Source organism: Anticarsia gemmatalis, chromosome 5 (assembly GCF_050436995.1).
Source record: "Anticarsia gemmatalis isolate Benzon Research Colony breed Stoneville strain chromosome 5, ilAntGemm2 primary, whole genome shotgun sequence".
NCBI lineage: Eukaryota > Metazoa > Arthropoda > Insecta > Lepidoptera > Erebidae > Anticarsia > Anticarsia gemmatalis.
In genome coordinates, this window is record NC_134749.1 from 5,774,768 (window position 1) to 5,792,973 (window position 18,206).

At 32.3% G+C, this 18,206-nt stretch overlaps 5 protein-coding genes across 5 annotated transcripts; 3 read left to right on the forward strand and 2 right to left on the reverse strand.

Annotated features, from left to right (window-relative positions):
- The first annotated feature begins 312 nt into the window (after positions 1–312).
- Positions 313–1,194, forward strand: mRpL55 (mitochondrial ribosomal protein L55). The gene is made up of 2 exons (XM_076114992.1): positions 313–614; positions 925–1,194. The coding sequence occupies exons 1-2, from the start codon at positions 423–425 to the stop codon at positions 1,069–1,071; spliced, it is 339 nt and encodes a 112-aa protein (XP_075971107.1). The 5' UTR covers positions 313–422; the 3' UTR covers positions 1,072–1,194.
- Positions 1,195–2,281: 1,087 nt separating this feature from the next.
- Cchl (Cytochrome c heme lyase) lies at positions 2,282–4,296 on the forward strand. Its single transcript, XM_076114352.1, has 4 exons — positions 2,282–2,681; positions 2,925–3,161; positions 3,376–3,500; positions 3,614–4,296. The coding sequence occupies exons 1-4, from the start codon at positions 2,508–2,510 to the stop codon at positions 3,849–3,851; spliced, it is 774 nt and encodes a 257-aa protein (XP_075970467.1). The 5' UTR covers positions 2,282–2,507; the 3' UTR covers positions 3,852–4,296.
- Positions 4,283–6,571, reverse strand: LOC142972911 (BRISC and BRCA1-A complex member 2-like). The gene is made up of 8 exons (XM_076114351.1): positions 6,446–6,571; positions 6,143–6,262; positions 5,757–6,055; positions 5,366–5,541; positions 5,124–5,246; positions 4,972–5,035; positions 4,721–4,874; positions 4,283–4,645 (listed from the first exon to the last, which is right to left on the reverse strand). The coding sequence occupies exons 2-8, from the start codon at positions 6,231–6,233 to the stop codon at positions 4,449–4,451; spliced, it is 1,104 nt and encodes a 367-aa protein (XP_075970466.1). The 5' UTR covers positions 6,234–6,262; positions 6,446–6,571; the 3' UTR covers positions 4,283–4,448.
- A 218-nt stretch (positions 6,572–6,789) lies between these two features.
- LOC142972913 (uncharacterized) lies at positions 6,790–9,837 on the forward strand. Its single transcript, XM_076114353.1, has 7 exons — positions 6,790–7,045; positions 7,202–7,299; positions 7,551–7,691; positions 8,026–8,203; positions 8,411–8,546; positions 8,690–8,919; positions 9,293–9,837. Exons 1-7 carry the CDS (start codon positions 6,961–6,963, stop codon positions 9,412–9,414), a joined length of 990 nt encoding a protein of 329 aa, XP_075970468.1. The 5' UTR covers positions 6,790–6,960; the 3' UTR covers positions 9,415–9,837.
- A 2,376-nt stretch (positions 9,838–12,213) lies between these two features.
- und (methionyl aminopeptidase und) lies at positions 12,214–15,936 on the reverse strand. The gene is made up of 8 exons (XM_076114355.1): positions 15,692–15,936; positions 15,126–15,326; positions 14,616–14,776; positions 14,179–14,353; positions 13,435–13,643; positions 13,199–13,289; positions 12,944–13,118; positions 12,214–12,859 (listed from the first exon to the last, which is right to left on the reverse strand). The coding sequence occupies exons 1-8, from the start codon at positions 15,831–15,833 to the stop codon at positions 12,607–12,609; spliced, it is 1,407 nt and encodes a 468-aa protein (XP_075970470.1). The 5' UTR covers positions 15,834–15,936; the 3' UTR covers positions 12,214–12,606.
- Between the last annotated feature and the right edge of the window lie 2,270 nt (positions 15,937–18,206).

The window sequence follows — 18,206 nt, forward strand, 5'->3', positions numbered from 1 at the left end:
CTATATCTTTGTGAAATATATTTAATATTATCTGTTTAATGTAATATATCGATCCAGGACTGAGATATTGTTTGAATTTATTGATAAGGTTGTGCATTACCTAAAATACATTGGTTTTTTCCAAATCGTTATTTCTTTCCCATATAATCTAGCATAGAAAATAAGAAGAAATTATATATTTCTTATTTTCTATGCTAAATTTAGCATTGTGCACATTAATAAATTCATCAATTTAAATGAATAAATCCTAGCTTATAGAGCCGTAAAACGGAATTTATCTATGTACCTATGTCAACATTTTATTGACAGTGAGTAGTGACACTGACTGACGATTCTGTCATTTAGTTTAATATCCATGAGCTGAAAGGCCAAAGTCGTAGACCTTGCTTAATTTAAGAAATTATATTAAATAGAGTTCCAAAATGAATACAACAATTATTTTAAATTTAAAATCTTCACTTAATATGTGCTCTAGAAGATTTATTAATAGCAACATCTCAAGTGTGACTAAAATTCATCGAGAAATTTACGCAAGAATGTATCCTACAACAGTAGTATTACCGGATGGAGCCTCTATAAATATTAGATATCATGAACCTAGGAAAATTATTAAGGTTAGTATTTGATACCTAGTGGGACATATTGGAAAACAGATTTTTAGTACAGCTAAAAGTCAAACCAAAACTATTATAACCAATGTAAATATGAGATCAGGGTTACAGGTTACACTAATGTAGGTACAATAAATATAGAATATTATTGTACATTTTTTAGTTGAAATTTAGTTCTGTATATAATTAATATAGCTAAACATCTGAAGAAGTATACTTTTTAGCTATTTTGCAGCAATATCATTGTCATGTAAATAGTAATTGACATTATCTTTATCTTAGTTAACTAAGAAAATTTAATCATAATTTTCAGCTTCCTCTGGATTTATCAAAATTGAGTGAAGAAGAAAAGAAAATGAGGTTGGAAAAGAGAAAACCGAAAAGGAAAGTTAAAATTACTGATGATATTGATGATGACTTCAATGCCAAGAAATATTTGAAATATATGAAAAAGAAATAATGCATAAATAAGTGTAGAATTATTTAGTTTATGTTGTTTATTTGTTGGAAAGTTTGTGATCCTAACCATTGTTGTATGTAGTTATAGTGATCAGTTTGAAATATATGATTTATAGTAAGCCTATGTAATATGTTTTTTATTGGGCTTAGATAAGAATATATTTGGAAGTTTTTATTTACTCATAATAGAAAATAGAAACCTAGTGATGTGGAACTCAGGACCAAATGCATTATCAACTATAAATTTTACATCAATCTTTTTTATTAAGAACAAAGTGAGTGCACTACCTTTTGAATTCTATTACATGCAATAATCGCAAATAGGCTCATGAATATTGCATTGAAATGAATTAGTAAGGGTGAAGATAAAAACATTTGTTTTTAAAATATCATTCAAGTAGTTTTCCTACATGATGTATTTTCTTCCAATGGGTATATAGTTTTCTACCTGCTTACTGACCTATGTTTGTTTCTATGATAGTTAAGTCCTGATGGAAATAGGATAATATTTATTTTATTATTTTCTCTTTCTTTTTTGTCTACATTAGTTAAACTATTATTGGTACCCATACTTATAAATTTTATTACCCATTCCAGCAGCACAACTATGCTATTTACAGAAGACACCTATATTTTAATGTCAGCACTTTGAAAAATGTACCATTGTATGCAAATAAATTTTTTATATCTACATATTATTATTATCAAGCCCCAAGAAGAATATTCAGTGTCGTAGTGAAATAGTATCTTTCTCGAGAATCTTAAAATCATCCTTCATAATGATTTTACCATTACTATTTTATTTACTTATTATAACTTAATTTGATCATTATTATCTTTAGATCTCATCTCTAAACGATAGCATAAAAATTATATAGATTTAGGCTACCTATCGTACAAATAATTATTTACTTTGGCAACATTAGACAATGTCATTTAAGTGCGCTAGGGAGTAACTCTATTCAATATTATAATCTCAATTCGTTATGAATCGATTTGTATCGATTACAATGCTCAACACTCACATTTTGACGTTCAGGGGGTCCACCTATGTGAAACAATATCATTAAAAAAAATATGGACAGTTGAGTATAATATACGTTCTCGAAATAAAATTAATGAATGAAAACTTTTAGTCATCAAAACGTATCTATGAAATATCGATTACTCAGATTGTATTCTATAAAAAAAAATCGCACACTCGGCATCGGCATAGTCATCACATCCCTAGTGTGCGTGTGCGTGCTGCTGAAACGGGAGGCACGGTGCAAATAATCTATTTTTAAAAAGTTCAAAGAAAAAACTGTGGTTTTGACCTATTTATCTGATTTTGTTGATTTATGTGCCTGTGAATTTTCTTCTGTGGTCCTTGACGAGGACGAAATGCATCTGGCTTTTAACTAACCTACGAACCATCTTACGTAAGACAGCATAAAAATGGGTAATTCAGTATCAGCTGATGCAGGTGCAACCATCCCAAACATTGCAAGTAACTCCAATCCTCCACCAGAATGTCCGATGCACAAAAAAGAGGAACAAAAACAAGAAGAAACGAAAAAAGTTTCAGAGTGCCCTGTTCAGCATGGCAATGATATCAATCCATATAACATGGTAAGAGAAATAGTATAGTAAATTCATAATATTAATAATTATAATGCATAATAAAACTACCTTCAGATTTGTTACACAATATTATGTCATACATTTCAGAACGTTATACATGCCCTTGCCAATGTACTTGGTTTAGATTTAAATGGATAAAAGATAACCAATACTGATATATGATACTATAGGTTCAAATAAATGTATTCGCGACCTGCACCATATACATTTTTAATAATTTGATTTGTCTAGATGCCACCGGCAAATCAGCAGCCAGCTCCAGACCAGCCTTTTCAACTGCCCACTCAACGTCAAGTTTCAACCATCCCCCGTGCCATGCCAGATGGAACCACTGAATTCTGGGTGTACCCTAGTCAGCAAATGTTCTGGAATGCCATGCTCCGTAAGGGATGGCGCTGGAAGGATGAAGATATCAAGCAGAAAGACATGGATGATATAATAAGAATACATAATGCCAATAATGAACAGGTAAATTATTGAACTAACATTTCATGGAGCTATTTTTAATGTTAATTAACTAATAAGGAATATTGAAAATTGGAAATTTCTGTAAAAAAAAATGAATACCAATCAGATTTTTTTAATACTAAACTTGGTTCTGTATTTTTATGAATATGAAAAATGTTTGTATGATATTTTGAATGCACAGCACTGTTACTTGAGAACTTTTGATACTTTCCAGGCATGGCAAGAGGTCTTAAAATGGGAAGCACTACATGCAAAGGAATGTGGACATCCAAGACTTAAGAGTTTTGGAGGCAAAGCTTCTGACTACAGTCCCAGGGCACGCATGCGATCTTGGCTTGGGTATGTATAAACAATATAATTTAAGGAGTACCTAACAAACAATGTTTTTTCTACAAATAATTTTGTAAGTAGTTGTTTATTATGTTTCTATACACAACATTTTTTGTTTACAGATATGAGTTGCCCTTTGACAGACATGACTGGATTGTTGATCGATGTGGAAAAGAAGTTCGCTATGTGATTGATTATTATGATGGTGGAGAAGTTGACAACAAATATCAATTTGCCCTTCTTGATGTCAGGCCTGCCTTGGATTCTTTTGAAAATGCATGGGATAGAATGAAAGTCATGTATATGAGATATCGCTATGAGCTCATTGGCTCTAAAGAGAATACAAAGTTGACTAATTAGATGTTATAAACTATGTTAGTTGTTGTATGTTCAATTACAGCAATATTAAGTATTTATTGTTTGTGGGGTTCTTCTGTCGGCAAGAGTTTGTCACTGTGGAAACTCTTTGTGATTATATTTTCTTTAAATTATTATTCACAAAGTTGCAGTACCTGTGCTTCTGATGTACTTCATAATATTAGGTTCGTTCTAGAAGATGAAATTCATAATGTTATCATTATTAGATCTTAGATGTTATAATTAAGACACCAAAATTTGAAATGTGGTATACAACACCTACACAGTTATGCTACAGCCAAAGTCCTAAAGTTAATTATATAAGAAAAATAAAATCATTATTACTTCTCATAATTCACAGTAATAAATCCTTGTTTGAAATAATCATGTTCAATTTAATAACAAGGTTCAAATGTAATTATTAGTAAAATAACTTTACTGTTTATAATAGTGTTTTATTTACACCAATGAGATGTTTTTTCTTGAAAATACAAAATTATTTACATCCTTAATTACACTTTTTGTACCTTAAATAATTTTTCACTTATTTGAGAGAAATATAGTTTAACTGGTAAATAAGTTTAAAAAAAATTACAGGTTTCAGTTGTCCAAGTTTACAAGAGGAATGCTTGGTACACCTAAGCATTCATTTTTGAATATTTCTACTTGCTGTTCAATATAGCCTTCAAAATTGTTGTATGGACAACTAGGTAATACTTTGAATATGGGTTTTCCTTTATTGCAGTGGTATATAGACCTTAGTGTTAATACAGGAGGTTTGTCTGGGAACCTGACACCTGAAAATAACATTTTTATAAATTTTATATCCAACAACATTCTTCACATTTAAAAATTGTTTGTGTAACACTTACCAATATCTATTTGAAGAATCCAATGGAAATTATTCATTTCAAACAGAAAAGCTGCATTATTTGCATCATGTTCTAAAACAGCCCCTTCATATTTTACAATCAATTGTGCCAGTAGGTCTCGCTTCAGTTTTTCATTGTTTAACAAATCTTGAATCTGTAAAACAGGTACAATATTATTAACCATATCATAGCAGACATCTGACAATCACAACAATTTTTTTAAAAATTTGTTGTTTTGTTTATTTGTTTACCTTATTGTTTAACAGCTCTGTGACCATCGGTACATAATCCATTAGAACTCCTGATTGGTGCATTCTGAAATTTGAATATTGCAGGGAGAGTAAGAGAACAAGAGTCTGATATTTGTGTAATCTATAGATATTCTTAAAGAGTATGTACTTACAGAGGTAATGTTATGTGTCCAAGGCACTTAGTAAGCAGTGGTGATAATATTAATTCTGCGTTTGTTGAGTTTGGATATCTCACCAACAACAATGCAGTGTCTACACCTGGGTTCTCTTCAACACTGAAAGACATTTAATATACTTTTATATGCATTTTTTTATTGGTCTTTAAGAGTAAATTTTTAGTTTCAATATAGTCTCTATAATGCCCTAATATTGTGTATTGCAAAGGATGTCTTACCCATCTTTATACAGTTCTGGTAGTCTTGATGTATCAACATTTAATCTGATCAGGAACTCAACAATGTGGCCACCGACCCACACTTCTATATCTTGTTCTGATGTTAATGCATCACCCAGTAAAGCACTGTATTCAAAGCAAGCTCGAGAACTGTCATCATCATTCAACTTTTTCACCTATAAATCAAACAAGTGCATATTGTATAGTAATAAATTACATACACTATTATAAAATCTTGTCATTAAGTTAAGCGTAATAGTATGTTTTCTCTATTTATGTAGATGAGTCTTTTATAAAATATGTTCTACTTCTATTTTCAATCCCCTTTTATACTTACCCAAATCTTAGCCTTAACACAAACTGAGATTCATAATTGTATACAAAATATTACCTGATGTATTTTATACAGATTGATTAGCTCCTTGATAACATTACTTAAAGCTTTTGGGTCATTTTCATTCCATTTTGCCAGGCTTGGCACTTTTTCTTCAAAAAACTCTTCATCAACACTCATAAGAAAAGACTCATCATCAAATCTAAAGTCTGGTGGGAACCATGGTGAAGTGGAATCGAATAAAACTTCCCATTTTAGTTTTTTGGAACAATACGGTAAGACTATACGAAATTGGCTTTCCCCTCCTTCCGAGTTGGCTAATACACGTTCGAAATCAACCTTTGTCTTACATAAACCTACGATAAAAAACCATAAATATATAAGTATACAAAAATTAATTAATTATCACAAACTTTATGTACAAAAAACATTAGACTACTAACCAAGTTTTAGGTCTTGATAAACATATTGAATATAGGGCCGAAAAACGGGGGCTATATCGTTTATGACTCCAAATGTTTCCGAAGCCATCATTTAATTAACTTAAACCCTTTACCTTGCACCTGCAATCAATTTTTTAAAAATAAATTTGTATTTTTGTGAAAGATAATAAATATTTATTTAAAATGTCAAATTCTATTGACTTGACTTATTGACAGTTAGTTATGACAACTAAATAAATTCTTGGCATGTGCCCAAAGCGTGAAATTAGTCGATTAAGAAATTTAAATTTATTCGTAACCAACTTGATTTCTTGCTGTGTCCACATCAGTTTTCGAATTCATAGTGCGCTAGACTTGCTGCTTGCTGCTTGTCGTAGGATCGAAACAAAAGTAGGTAGGTACCTAGGTCGACGAATGTGAGACTGTTCATTACCTGCTGTAAAATAAGATCATAATATTATAATTCTATTAAATTTTTAAAATAATTTCGGTGTTAATTTATTTAACTTATTTAATTTAATTATACATAACATTTTAAACAAAGATACCCTGATTTTGGGTTACGTTAGGTTAAGCTAAAGTGACCCCTATCTTGCTCTATCGATACTTGCACAGCTCAATAGATGTCATTTGTTTTTGTCGTTAGACAGAATCGGACATTGTGGAATTTGCTATTTTGCTGAACAAGGACAGGACAATATTAAAGCAGTTTTTATTAAAACGAGCGGTTCTTACTCTTTTCTTTTTGGCGTACGATATTATTAACACACTCCTATTCGTCAATTTTAATTTGTTTGGAATTCGCATGGAATAGGAATATGAAAAATATGTATTCCTCTGGGCAGAACAACATTTCCGATCTACTCAAATTAGCTAAAAAATTCAACTGCTTTTATCTGTCAGGTATGTAACTACAGCGTACACGAATACTGGTGTGTGTACGAATATAATTAATGGAAATTGTATTGATGGTTGTGTTAGCTACCTGCGTGTTTGTAATAACAAGCAGTTATACAGGTAACCTAGGTTGTTTGCTTACAATATAATGCATTGTTTCAGGCTTACACCAGGGAATATGTAAACCGTTTATTGTAGCCGGATACCAAGTGGGTTTGATTCGCCCTGATGTAATGAAGTACCTGATTAGATTTCCAGAGGTAATATTATTTATTGTCTATGTAATAATACAGTAGGTACTCATATATTTTGGTTTTTGTTAAATAATTTGACTAGTCTAATAAGTTTAATTGTATCTATAACAAAATATCATTTAGAGAAGTATAAATTGTCATCTTTGAGTATAAATATATAATCATTCTTGAGTTTTTGTTAAACTACCAAATTATATATTATTTAACTATTAAATATCATTATCTATGTATAAGGAAAATGTTTAACAAACTTACAGGTATTTAGAATCACTGGGAAGTATGTAGAACTAAATCCTGCATTCAGGGACTATAAGGAGAGGACAACAAAAATAGCAGATGTGTTACAGAGTCTACGAAAAGAGAATGAAATATGTGCTCTAAAAGGATGGAGGGATGAGGTAAGGCACACAAACCTTAGCTAAAATTTTGTTTCAGGAAGAAATCACAAAATTTATTTATCATTTCATATACATTTTATTTTGTATTCTATAATTTATTTTAGAGTCTTGTGTATATCTGTAATTGACATTTAAAGCATATTATCATGTATGGTCATGTAATGGAATTAGATATAATTATACTTGGGACTTCCATACATGCATACATAAAATCTTGCCTTCCTTTTTCTTATTTTTTTAATGTTAATTAATAAATACTGATAATGAACAAAGCTAATTAATATGATTCTATTATAATTATTGACTGATTTGTAATCTATTATTGTTAATTCAGTGTTTTGGTGTGACCACTCCTTTGGTACCTGAGAGTCTGATGGAAATGGACAGGAGTGCCATATGCCTGTTTGGCATCAGAAACTATGGAGTGAGTGTTACTGGCTATGTCAACCATCCTACAAAAGGCCTATGTATTTGGTTACAGCAGAGAAGTTTCACAAAACAAACTTGGCCTGGTGAGTATATTTATGTTTATTAAGCTTTCTCATCTGTCAATTTAAAATGATTATGTTTCATTCACTTAGTCTTGCAAAGTTTTAACTTATTTGCACATTTATCCAGCACCAGAAAAAATAGCAAACACATTTAAAGTTTTAAAGGCATCTCTTATTTTAAGTTGTTCTTTACATGAAGTATGAAATGTGAATATTTTGCATTTCAAGGCAAGTGGGACTGCTTTGTCAGTGGTGGCTTAGCTGTTGGTTTTGGAATTTTGGAGACAACAATAAAGGAAGCTGCTGAAGAGGCATCTGTTGAAGGTGATCTGGCCAAGAAGCTGGTGCCGGCTGGCTGTGTTAGGTATGACATTTTATTTAACATACATTTTCATTTCCTGAAACTTGACCTAAACATTTTATAATCATATCAAAAGATAATTTGGAGTTAAAGGTTATGTTATGTCTACTGCAGCTAAAATTAAATTACTTTTCATATTTTTACAGTTTTTATTTTGAAAGTGAAAGAGGTTTGTTCCCTAACACGGAATATGTGTATGATCTTGAGTTGCCATTGGACTTCATGCCGCAAAATGCTGATGGTGAAGTTGAGAATTTTGAGTTGTTAACTGCTGAAGAGTGTGTCCAGAGAGCTCTGACACCCCAGTTTAAGACCACCAGTGCACCTGTGTTGATAGATTTTTTGATACGCAGAGGATACATCACTCCTGAAAATGGTATGACTATAATTTGATTGAAGTATTTATTATCACATTTTCCTAAGTGTGATCCAAACAGTTCAGATTTTAATTAATTATCTAAGATATGTATAATTTTCATCCTGTATATTTGACTTAAGTCTCCAATTCAGTCTTAGTTGTGAGAAGATGTAGTGGAAAGATGGGGCTTTGCCTTTTATTATATGTATTAGATCTTATATTATACATATTGCAAGGGTTTTTTTAAGGTGTAAGGTTGAGACAAAGTAAGTTAGTTTGTATTAATTATATCTAATAATTTAAACTTATTTATTATTTATAATGAACTACACTAAAACTATATTTTATACTTGTTGTGAATGCAATTTTTATGCTTAATTTTTAATTGCAGAGCCCAACTACAGACACTTGGTGGAATTACTCCATGTTCCCTTGCAGTCTATCTATGATTGGCCATTCACTGCAGTGGCTGCTACCAATGGCGACGGCAATGAAATACATGAAGTTAATTAAACAATTAATCTTAATTACTTTATAATTCTTAATTATTTTTATATTAATACTCCGTAGAAGTTATGAGTACTATGAAATGTTTTATGTACGGATTTTCTAGTCTTCCTATTTTACGGTGTCAAAGATAAATTATGATGTGTATACATAGTAAAGTTGTACTTAGCAATAACCATCAATGTTGTATTTAAGAGTTGGCAATGTTTGTGTAATTGCAATTTGAAGTTGCACAGTTTTGGTAGATATATCAGAAATTTATCTTAGACATTGTTTTCAGTAGGTTTAGACTTTTCCAGTGATGGCTGTATCAGTATAGTATTAGAGTTAACAGTATTTGTGGACAGTTAACATAATTGTGTTATATGCACATTCAAAGAAATAAATTGTATTGCGTATATTGAACTTAAATAAACGTGTTGCAGAGTATTTGGCTTTCTATAGCTCTTGAGGAATATAAATACAAGAAGGAAGGTGCAAGACAACCTCAGTTATAAATTCTTTCCTAATAATATAATTGATTGAAGGTTTAATGTTTCCCAATTTGAAAAACTGCCCACAAATGATTGCTGCTCTCACAATTATTACCAGTTTTTATTGTTTGATCCATTTGTAAATATTTATTCTTAAAGTTAGTTTATTGGATTGAATTATTCAAGGCCTAAGGATCATTAATTATTATAATTGGCCTGGTATTCCAAGTACTTGGTAAGCTTTGAGTGTTACCTAAGTATAGTAATTAATTTGTTTGTATTGGCACTTGTGACTAGTATAAATATGCATTATCGTAACATTTTAGTATAGATTGACCAAATCTTGATGTGTTTAGTAATGTTCGTGTATTATTGAAGACATCATAGTTTAGCTAGGTATGGTTAATTTCTGTGATACTTTACCAATTTGGTATAAGGCAATATTATATTATCAGTTTGGTTTTCTGGTTATCTCGATGACCAACAGGAATGTAAGGTAAATAAGTAAGTAACCTGTAACACTGCTGATTAGTGCTGATGCTGGTTCATGCAATGCCTGAATATTATTTAAAATTATTTGTGACATGTTTTATTTGTTGTAGATAAAATATTTTGTAAAAGTAAATTTATCCAAATTAATATAGTACGAATATAATATTTATTAATCATATATAAATTATAGCATATTGTATTAATAGGTGCTACTTGCAGATGTAGTACGAGAAAATAATTGAAATTCGGTAGTCTAGTCATTCGACATGGGATAAGGCAGACATTACATAATTATATTCAGTATATTATATGCACTTTCATTAATCTTTTAATTTGTTTATGAAATGTTGAGTAGTCTGAAATTTTGACATACACAAACTCCTTAGATAGCTAAGTAACTTGTTCAGTGTTAACTCTCACATTGGATACAACATTCTACACTAAAATTGTTGTACTTACGTATCTCTTGTAATAATCACTTTGTCGCTTTTATACTAAGGCCTATTTATTACGAAAAGCTTGCATGGTCATTATGTTGGAAGTGAGTTATTTTGAGGTTTAATATTCTCTCCTTACTATTTACAATTCTATACGTATTGCAACTATTTACACAGCTGTAAGGTATACTACAGTCACGAGCACAAAACACAATCAAGTTTTCAAACTTATATTCACGATTTGTTAAATCATTATTATCTAAATTATTTTGATAACATTTCGCTCATATAATATAAGTTTGAACATCTGACTGTTCGTCATCAATGTATAATTATTGTTATTAGTATTTCGGATAAATACTCTTTATATAACATAATTAGATGCTCTGTTCTGTATTACGCTTAATAGAATGTTGTTTGCGTATGTTAAAGTTTAGAATGTTGTTCGTTAGCTATAAAATGCTATGATTTACGTGGGCTATATTCACACTTTGCTGCATTGTCATACATGATAGCATCGCATTTACCAAAAATAGTAATCACTGAACATTGTGTATATCTATTATTAGTTATTATTGTATCGTGTGTCATGACATGAGGTTGAATTTTTAAATGAGGTAGTTAAATCGTATAAAACCCCATACTTAATAACACTTACAATGGATTAATGTGTGTACTGCACGTGGGATTCTGTATTATCGGCACATAATTACTTAGTAAACGATTAAGAGGCCTTTCAAATGTTTAATAGCGTTTGAAATAATGTAGACAGATTAGAAGAGACTGAATGTTGATTTCTGATTCGTCTTTTTTACAGTAAGCAATTTACAACAGAACATTATTCGGTTAGAGATATAAAATATTCGCAAGTGTAGAAACGATGTAGTTGTTTGTAGTTTAAACGGCGAATAATAATGGGTAAATGCTAGTGATTAATATTCAGTTGTCATTACAGTTTTATACATTTTTATAAATCCGCTATTGGCGAAAGATTTTGTATCGATATTATGTAATACATACTTAAATTATGAATGTAATCGTTTATATTTGCGATAGTAATAAATTAGCGTTTTCCTAAAAAATAAAGTTTTGAAACGTAAATAATCTTTTTTTTAGACTTCTTGACCTCAAACATAGAGCAAATTTTCACGTCTTCATGGACCTGCGAAGCAATTACGCTGCTGGGTCTTACTAGTTTATATATTAAGCCCACTATCAAGTACTAAAACTTGAGTAACACTTCTTACAGGACTTTATAAAATAAGTGCGTCATTACAACGAAATTTATACAGGAACACAAAGTAGTTCTCTCAGTACTAACTATGCTAACTTTAGGTATGCATAGCAGAAGATCAGTGGCATGATGTCAAAGAGGTGCTAATAAAACAAAGGTATTTTATATTAGTAGAACTTTTATTGCAAATATGTTGATTGTGTTCAAACAATTGTTATGAATATGGACGTATTAAAATACGATTTTTATTGGATTAGTAAAAGAATAACAATGTTACAACAAAGTTTATAGTCGTTGTTGATATGCAATAAAAAGTTTTAAATCAACAACCATCTTACAAAGATAAGCTTCAAATATCTTTACAAACAATGCCTTTTATGCTGACTACAATTTATTAACAGTATTATGATTTCATCATTTATTGTTGGTCAGCTTTTAAAACATGTATGTACAATAAAAACAGTAAATAACAGCAATCCTATTGAACCTGATAAGATAAATCCTTTGTTGACTTAATTGAATTTTTTGAAATGAGTTGACAAGCAACTGGTTCTAGTTATTACTAGTAGTCATCGCCACGAGAAATGACCTCTTTGCAAGTAGGTCTCAACAAGATAGTGTGCTCAAACTGAGCTGTATAACAACCCTTGATATCGCAAAGAGGAGGGTATGCGTCTACGACACCCTTGTCGCATAAGTCCTTTAGTGCCATCGCGTAACGCGTTGCACCTGCTCGTTCCAACCACCGCTTACAGAATGCCAATGTACCGAAGTTTTTGTTTATCGTATTCAACAACTGTTTTGATGATTGCAGTCTGAAATTGAAAAGAAATTGTGGATGTTAGTCAGCATTTTTCAAACAGAATGCAGGTGTTTATATTTATCATAGACATAGTTACCTCAGTGGCACAAACTGCTGGTCGAAGTTTTTCATATAGTGTGAGCAGTCCATGTCGTCGTGAACTTGTCCACGACCGGTGGATCCGAAAGTTTCGATAGCATAGAATTCATTTTCTTCCATTCTTGTTGTCTCTCCGCCTTTCACAATGGGCACGGTTTTACCGGCATGAATCCCTAAAAAAGTGTTACATTTAGTTAAAGTACTAGTGAAATTAAAAATCCTTAAAATAGTATCATATTTATGTTATATTTACTGTAAGGTCCAATAGAATGGCCGTTCAGGTTGCGAATTGGCTTCACTTGGTAGACTTGACCATCTAACTCAACTTCATGTGATTCCATCACCTGCAAATGCATTTTCGTTTTAATGCTGTTTATATATCAAGATTAAATGAACACTGTACAATTAGCAAATAAACTGAATAGATTTAAGACATTTGTGGGTACGACATCCTGCTACAAATTCGAGTAGTAATTAAAAGTTGCATACTTCTTGGACAGCGGCGCCAACATCACACAGTCTAGCATCAACTCCGGAAGCCTTAATGCCGGCCTCCGTGGCTTCCTGCACTCCCTTAACGAGAGGATCGTAGCGCGGGTTGAAGCTCAGTGTGAATGCGCAGTCGATGATGCGGCCGTTGATGTGAGTGCCGAAGTCAATCTTCACTACGTCGTCATATTCGAGGACCGTTGTGTCACCTATCGTATTACAATCGTGTTAGAATAATGTATCACTCACCTATTCAAAAGCGTTTAAACTCTTATAAAAACGCTGTTGAATAGATAAACTACCGCTAAATGTACTCAGAAACCGGAAGTTAAACCCTCTAGATTTTATTATGTAGTTTATAAATGCCATATTTGTCATTTGAAGTAATGCACAGCACATGTACTATTTGAATGAAATAGAATTAAAACGTTAAGTACGACAATATTATTATGTCAATGATACACGCGTCGCCACCTTCTCTAATTAGGCGACGGTATCCGAGGGTGACTACTATTATTATGTTTATCAGATTTGTTTATAAAAACAAATATCACTTGACTATTTTTCATTATTTTGTAAAATAAAAATAAGGTAATAAAAATATGGTCTTATGTCAGAAACTTCTATGACTGGCAAATTGACTCCTGAATGTAGATTATGAATATGAATCAATGATTACAGTTATTGTATGATAGTTATTGCACTGGTTAAGTGGACATTGTAAGACTTTTTTAAATTAATTACCTGTATTTGGAGTATAATGTGCAGCACAATGGTTACGGCTGCATCCAGTTGGGAAAGCCAAGCCTGCTTTAAGACCATCCTCACCAATCAAACGTCTAGCAGTAGATTCCAGTTCTTCACAGATTTGAATCATTGTCATGCCTGGTTTAATCCAGTCACGCATGTATTGCCGAGTCTGAAAAATGATTCCTCTGAAGTTGTAAAATTTTATGCTACTATTGTTTAACACTGGCTTTCAAAGTATCTGTGGCACAGGTTCATTTCAGCTGTGAGTTACATTAGGTATTATGTCAAGTAGGTCTTTATTTCCTTTAACACAATCTAACTACTAACTATGATGAATTTAATGGGATGTGGTTCTAAAGAAAATTGTAAAACATAGCAAGCCCAGAGACATAAAATTTTGAGAACCTTTAACCATATATTTTTGGTTTTACCTGTCTGTGAGCTTCAGCAGCATGTCTTATTTCTTGATAAATGTCTTGGTGGAGTCTATCTAGAGCTCTCTTTTCCTCACTGGAGAATCTCTCCTTAGCAGTTCTTTCATCAATGCCTTCAGCAGGTCCATGCTCCATTATTTGACCCTCAGGGAAGTTGCCTATGATGATATTTAGTTAATTATTAATAATTTGCAATAATATCTGTGCATATTGCTAACATTTATATTACAAACTCATCATCTAGTGATGTAACAGGAGCCAACTAGACATCATTATCATTTCCAGTGGTAAGCACTTGGTTTTCAAATGCCATAAAAATTATTGGAATAAAATAGGGATAAGCCTCATTGGTTTAATTGTTTTAATTAATAATAAATATCAGTTGCTGACTCTTGTGTTATAATATACTATATTTGCAAACAATCTTAGTAAATATGGCCTTAGAGCATGTAAGAAAGGCATACCACTGCCTTAAAGAAGTTACTTATGAACATGAGTAAATCATACCATCAGGATACAGTTCAGCAATGGGTATAGTTGGAGGATTAGTCTGCTCTTTAGATGGGCCTTTGCCAGACTTATTCTTGTTTTTCTTTTTCTTCTTCTTTTTCTCATCACCCTCCCCAGGAGTATCTTCCACAGATAAAGACTCAACTTTTTCTGCAGCAGTTTTAGCATCAGCATGGTTCTCTACTGGTGCATCATTTTCTGAAAATATTAATAAAATAAAATGAACATACACACAACTTTTTTTTTACATTATACAAATATGACTCTAATTAAGTACATTTTTCTAATTAGCTTTACATTGGAAGGACTTGTGTTGTCATAAGACAAGTATTTATAAAATATGTTTATTCTCAGACTGATAAATAGTAATGACACTTTTGTTGTCAATATAATTACTGAAGAGCTATAAATGCGCATACATAATTTTAAGATAAATGGCGTTATATCAATAGGTTCAGCGTAGGCGCCTCGTTGCTGTGCGTTTCAAAGATATAAATAGACACATGCAGGAACATGAACAAGCGATAAGTTTGTTTGAATATAACATAGCGACTCATTCTAACCTGTCTTCTTCTTCTTTTTTTTCTTTTTCTTCTTCTTAGCGGGATCTTTAGTTTCACCCTCGTCTACTGCGTCTACTTCCTCCTCTTCATCATTTTCCACAACCTCTTCTTTACTCAAGTCTTTAACTTCAACAGCGGCCATGGTAACAGCGATTTATTCTTGAAAACAAAATAAAATTGCGGTGTGGGCGCTCTATTTCCATGCGACTGCTAAAGTGGTTTTTAACCTCTGAGTTTTGAATTTTTGACAGCAGGATGGCACATACTAAAAATCCTATGAGTGACAGAGATGCGAATAGCCAATTAACAACTGACATTTATCGTATGTTACTTTGGTGTTGCCAATGCAAATAATATTATTTTAGTGTCTATGACCCATTACATGATAGAATACCTGTATAGAAGAGTAAGGATTATCTACTGAATAGTTTAGCCAACGAAAGAAAATGATAAATTAAGAAGGTATTTCCCTGGAGACAGTATTGCAGTTGTCTGCTCACTACGACTACTTTTTTTGAACACACACCTAAATCTTAATTATCTCTATAATAATTGCATTGATGAATTGTCCATTCCAAGGCTCTTTATTATGTTGTTAGACTATAGTAACCGAGTAAAAAACTCACTTGTAAGACCACTGCGAAATTCAGTGCTTTTGCAGCTAGCATAGGATACTAGGGATATGAGCCTTTTCGGATAGAAAACATTGGGATCTTTTTGACTTTTAGATCGTCACTGAAGTTTTTTTTTTTGAGTGCAGATATTAAGCCATATTAAACGGTAAATAATCGTATACCATTTGGTTGAAACTGAAAAATACTCCAATGTTCATTGTAACAAGTACCCGGATAGCTACAGTATGAGCGACCAGCCGCGAGTCGCGAGATGATATCTCGCTCTCTTTCCTTTCAATTTAAAAGAAAAGAGATATTCAGACAATATTAACCACAGCCGGGTCAAATATACCTGACACTAAATACATTGACTGGTTATTTTATCATTATAGGTACCTAAGTACTTGTTTCTGTTTACGACTTTTCGTTTGCGTGAAAAGATTTCCCGGGGTAAAAGTAGGTTGTTGTTAATCCAGGTTAAAAGCTGTCAATGTACCAAATTTCATTAAAACCCATAATGTAGTTTTTTCGTCAAAGGTCTCGTGAAAGTCCTAATAAACATACATACATCCATACAGTCAACCTTAGAAACTTTCGCATTTATAAAATTAGATCGTAGTATTAGTTAGGCATGTTATGGCAAAATGCGTGTTCGCGTTAATTCCCGTACTTATTCTACTATACTCACATTAAACATGCAACGCGAGAGTTTAAAAGTTATGACGTAGGATATAGTTTTGTAAGTTTTTATGTCTTATGGATATCGTCGAGGAAATTAAATCCACTCATGTAAAAGAGGGTAAGCCTATTGCCATTAACCGGGCGCGTTACGATACTCCAGGATGCTTTTGAGAAATATTCTGGTACAAATTAGAAAATATTCATAGTACTTTTCCCGACCCGGGAATCGACCCGAGAACTGATGATCAGCAGTCGGATACACTAACGACCGCGTCAGAGAGGTAGCCAACGTTAATAAAAGTCCTAATAACACACCTTTATTATAGTGGTAGCGTCTGGCCTAGTGTAATTACAGCCCAAACATCTAAAGTCCTACGGGACTCCAAAATGGTGGATCAATAAATGTTCTCCTCCTCCATATTTTGTAGGACCCAGGAAACACTTACTACAGCGTTGTCAGACGTTTCAAAATTGTATGTGTGGAGTTAAGTAACACACCTTTATGTCCCTGATCCGCTTTTCTAGGGTAGATAATAATAGGTGATACCTATATATTTTTCATTAGATTCGACAGTTTAGGGAACAGTGACTTTTATAAATACTTGCACCTACTGCCTCTGTGTTCGGAGCGGTATTGTGGGACTGTTTATCATGAATTCAGTACAGCGGCTAAGATTTTTCTTAGAATCCTAGTATTACAGATTGTAATAACTATATTCCACATGTTAATCAAAGATATAAGCGTGAGTGTAGGTACCTACCAAATTTGAAGAGTAGTTTAGGCGTGGTTGAAGAACAAACAAACATTCATCAAACATTTCTTTCTTTTCTTCCCTTCTCTTGTCATTTCCAATAACAAGTGTTCAAATAGTAGCAGGTCAGGTAAATAGGTAAATATAGCTCAATCAAGATAAATACGTTCCCTGAAGCTAGATATTCCACATGCAATAAACATTTGTGTAATCTCTTGCAGTGGCGGATTGAAGTCATATGAACGTCCCGGGGAGGCAGAGGTATATAATAATGAGGAGGCCGCTAGCCAATGTTCATTATGTCTATTTGAATAGAATTTTGCTACTTAGACAATAATTACGTAGAAATTTAATCCAATTAAAAGAGAAATAAGTTTAACTATCCGGCCTTTACCAGCTTTAGATTATTGATCGTGAAAAACCAGTGTTTTACAGGTGTGTAAAAGCAAGTGGTAAAAACCTAGCGAG

Bases quoted from the DNA above. Each gene is read 5' to 3' on its own strand.
- Cchl (XM_076114352.1), top strand. From the start codon at position 2,508: ATGGGTAATTCAGTATCAGCTGATGCAGGTGCAACCATCCCAAACATT. The intron at 2,682-2,924 runs GTAAGAGAAATA...TGATTTGTCTAG, and splicing joins ATATCAATCCATATAACATG to ATGCCACCGGCAAATCAGCA. The intron at 3,162-3,375 runs GTAAATTATTGA...GATACTTTCCAG, and splicing joins ATAATGCCAATAATGAACAG to GCATGGCAAGAGGTCTTAAA.
- und (XM_076114355.1), bottom strand. From the start codon at position 15,833: ATGGCCGCTGTTGAAGTTAAAGACTTGAGTAAAGAAGAGGTTGTGGAA. The intron at 13,290-13,434 runs GTATGCAACTTT...ATGCATTTGCAG, and splicing joins TTGGCGCCGCTGTCCAAGAA to GTGATGGAATCACATGAAGT. The intron at 13,119-13,198 runs GTAAATATAACA...ACACTTTTTTAG, and splicing joins CCATTCTATTGGACCTTACA to GGATTCATGCCGGTAAAACC.
- mRpL55 (XM_076114992.1), top strand. From the start codon at position 423: ATGAATACAACAATTATTTTAAATTTAAAATCTTCACTTAATATGTGC. The intron at 615-924 runs GTTAGTATTTGA...CATAATTTTCAG, and splicing joins AACCTAGGAAAATTATTAAG to CTTCCTCTGGATTTATCAAA.
- LOC142972913 (XM_076114353.1), top strand. From the start codon at position 6,961: ATGAAAAATATGTATTCCTCTGGGCAGAACAACATTTCCGATCTACTC. The intron at 7,692-8,025 runs GTAAGGCACACA...TTGTTAATTCAG, and splicing joins TAAAAGGATGGAGGGATGAG to TGTTTTGGTGTGACCACTCC. The intron at 8,204-8,410 runs GTGAGTATATTT...TTGCATTTCAAG, and splicing joins CACAAAACAAACTTGGCCTG to GCAAGTGGGACTGCTTTGTC.
- LOC142972911 (XM_076114351.1), bottom strand. From the start codon at position 6,233: ATGATGGCTTCGGAAACATTTGGAGTCATAAACGATATAGCCCCCGTT. The intron at 6,056-6,142 runs GTTAGTAGTCTA...TTTTTATCGTAG, and splicing joins TTATCAAGACCTAAAACTTG to GTTTATGTAAGACAAAGGTT. The intron at 4,875-4,971 runs GTAAACAAATAA...CCTGTTTTACAG, and splicing joins CAGAGCTGTTAAACAATAAG to ATTCAAGATTTGTTAAACAA.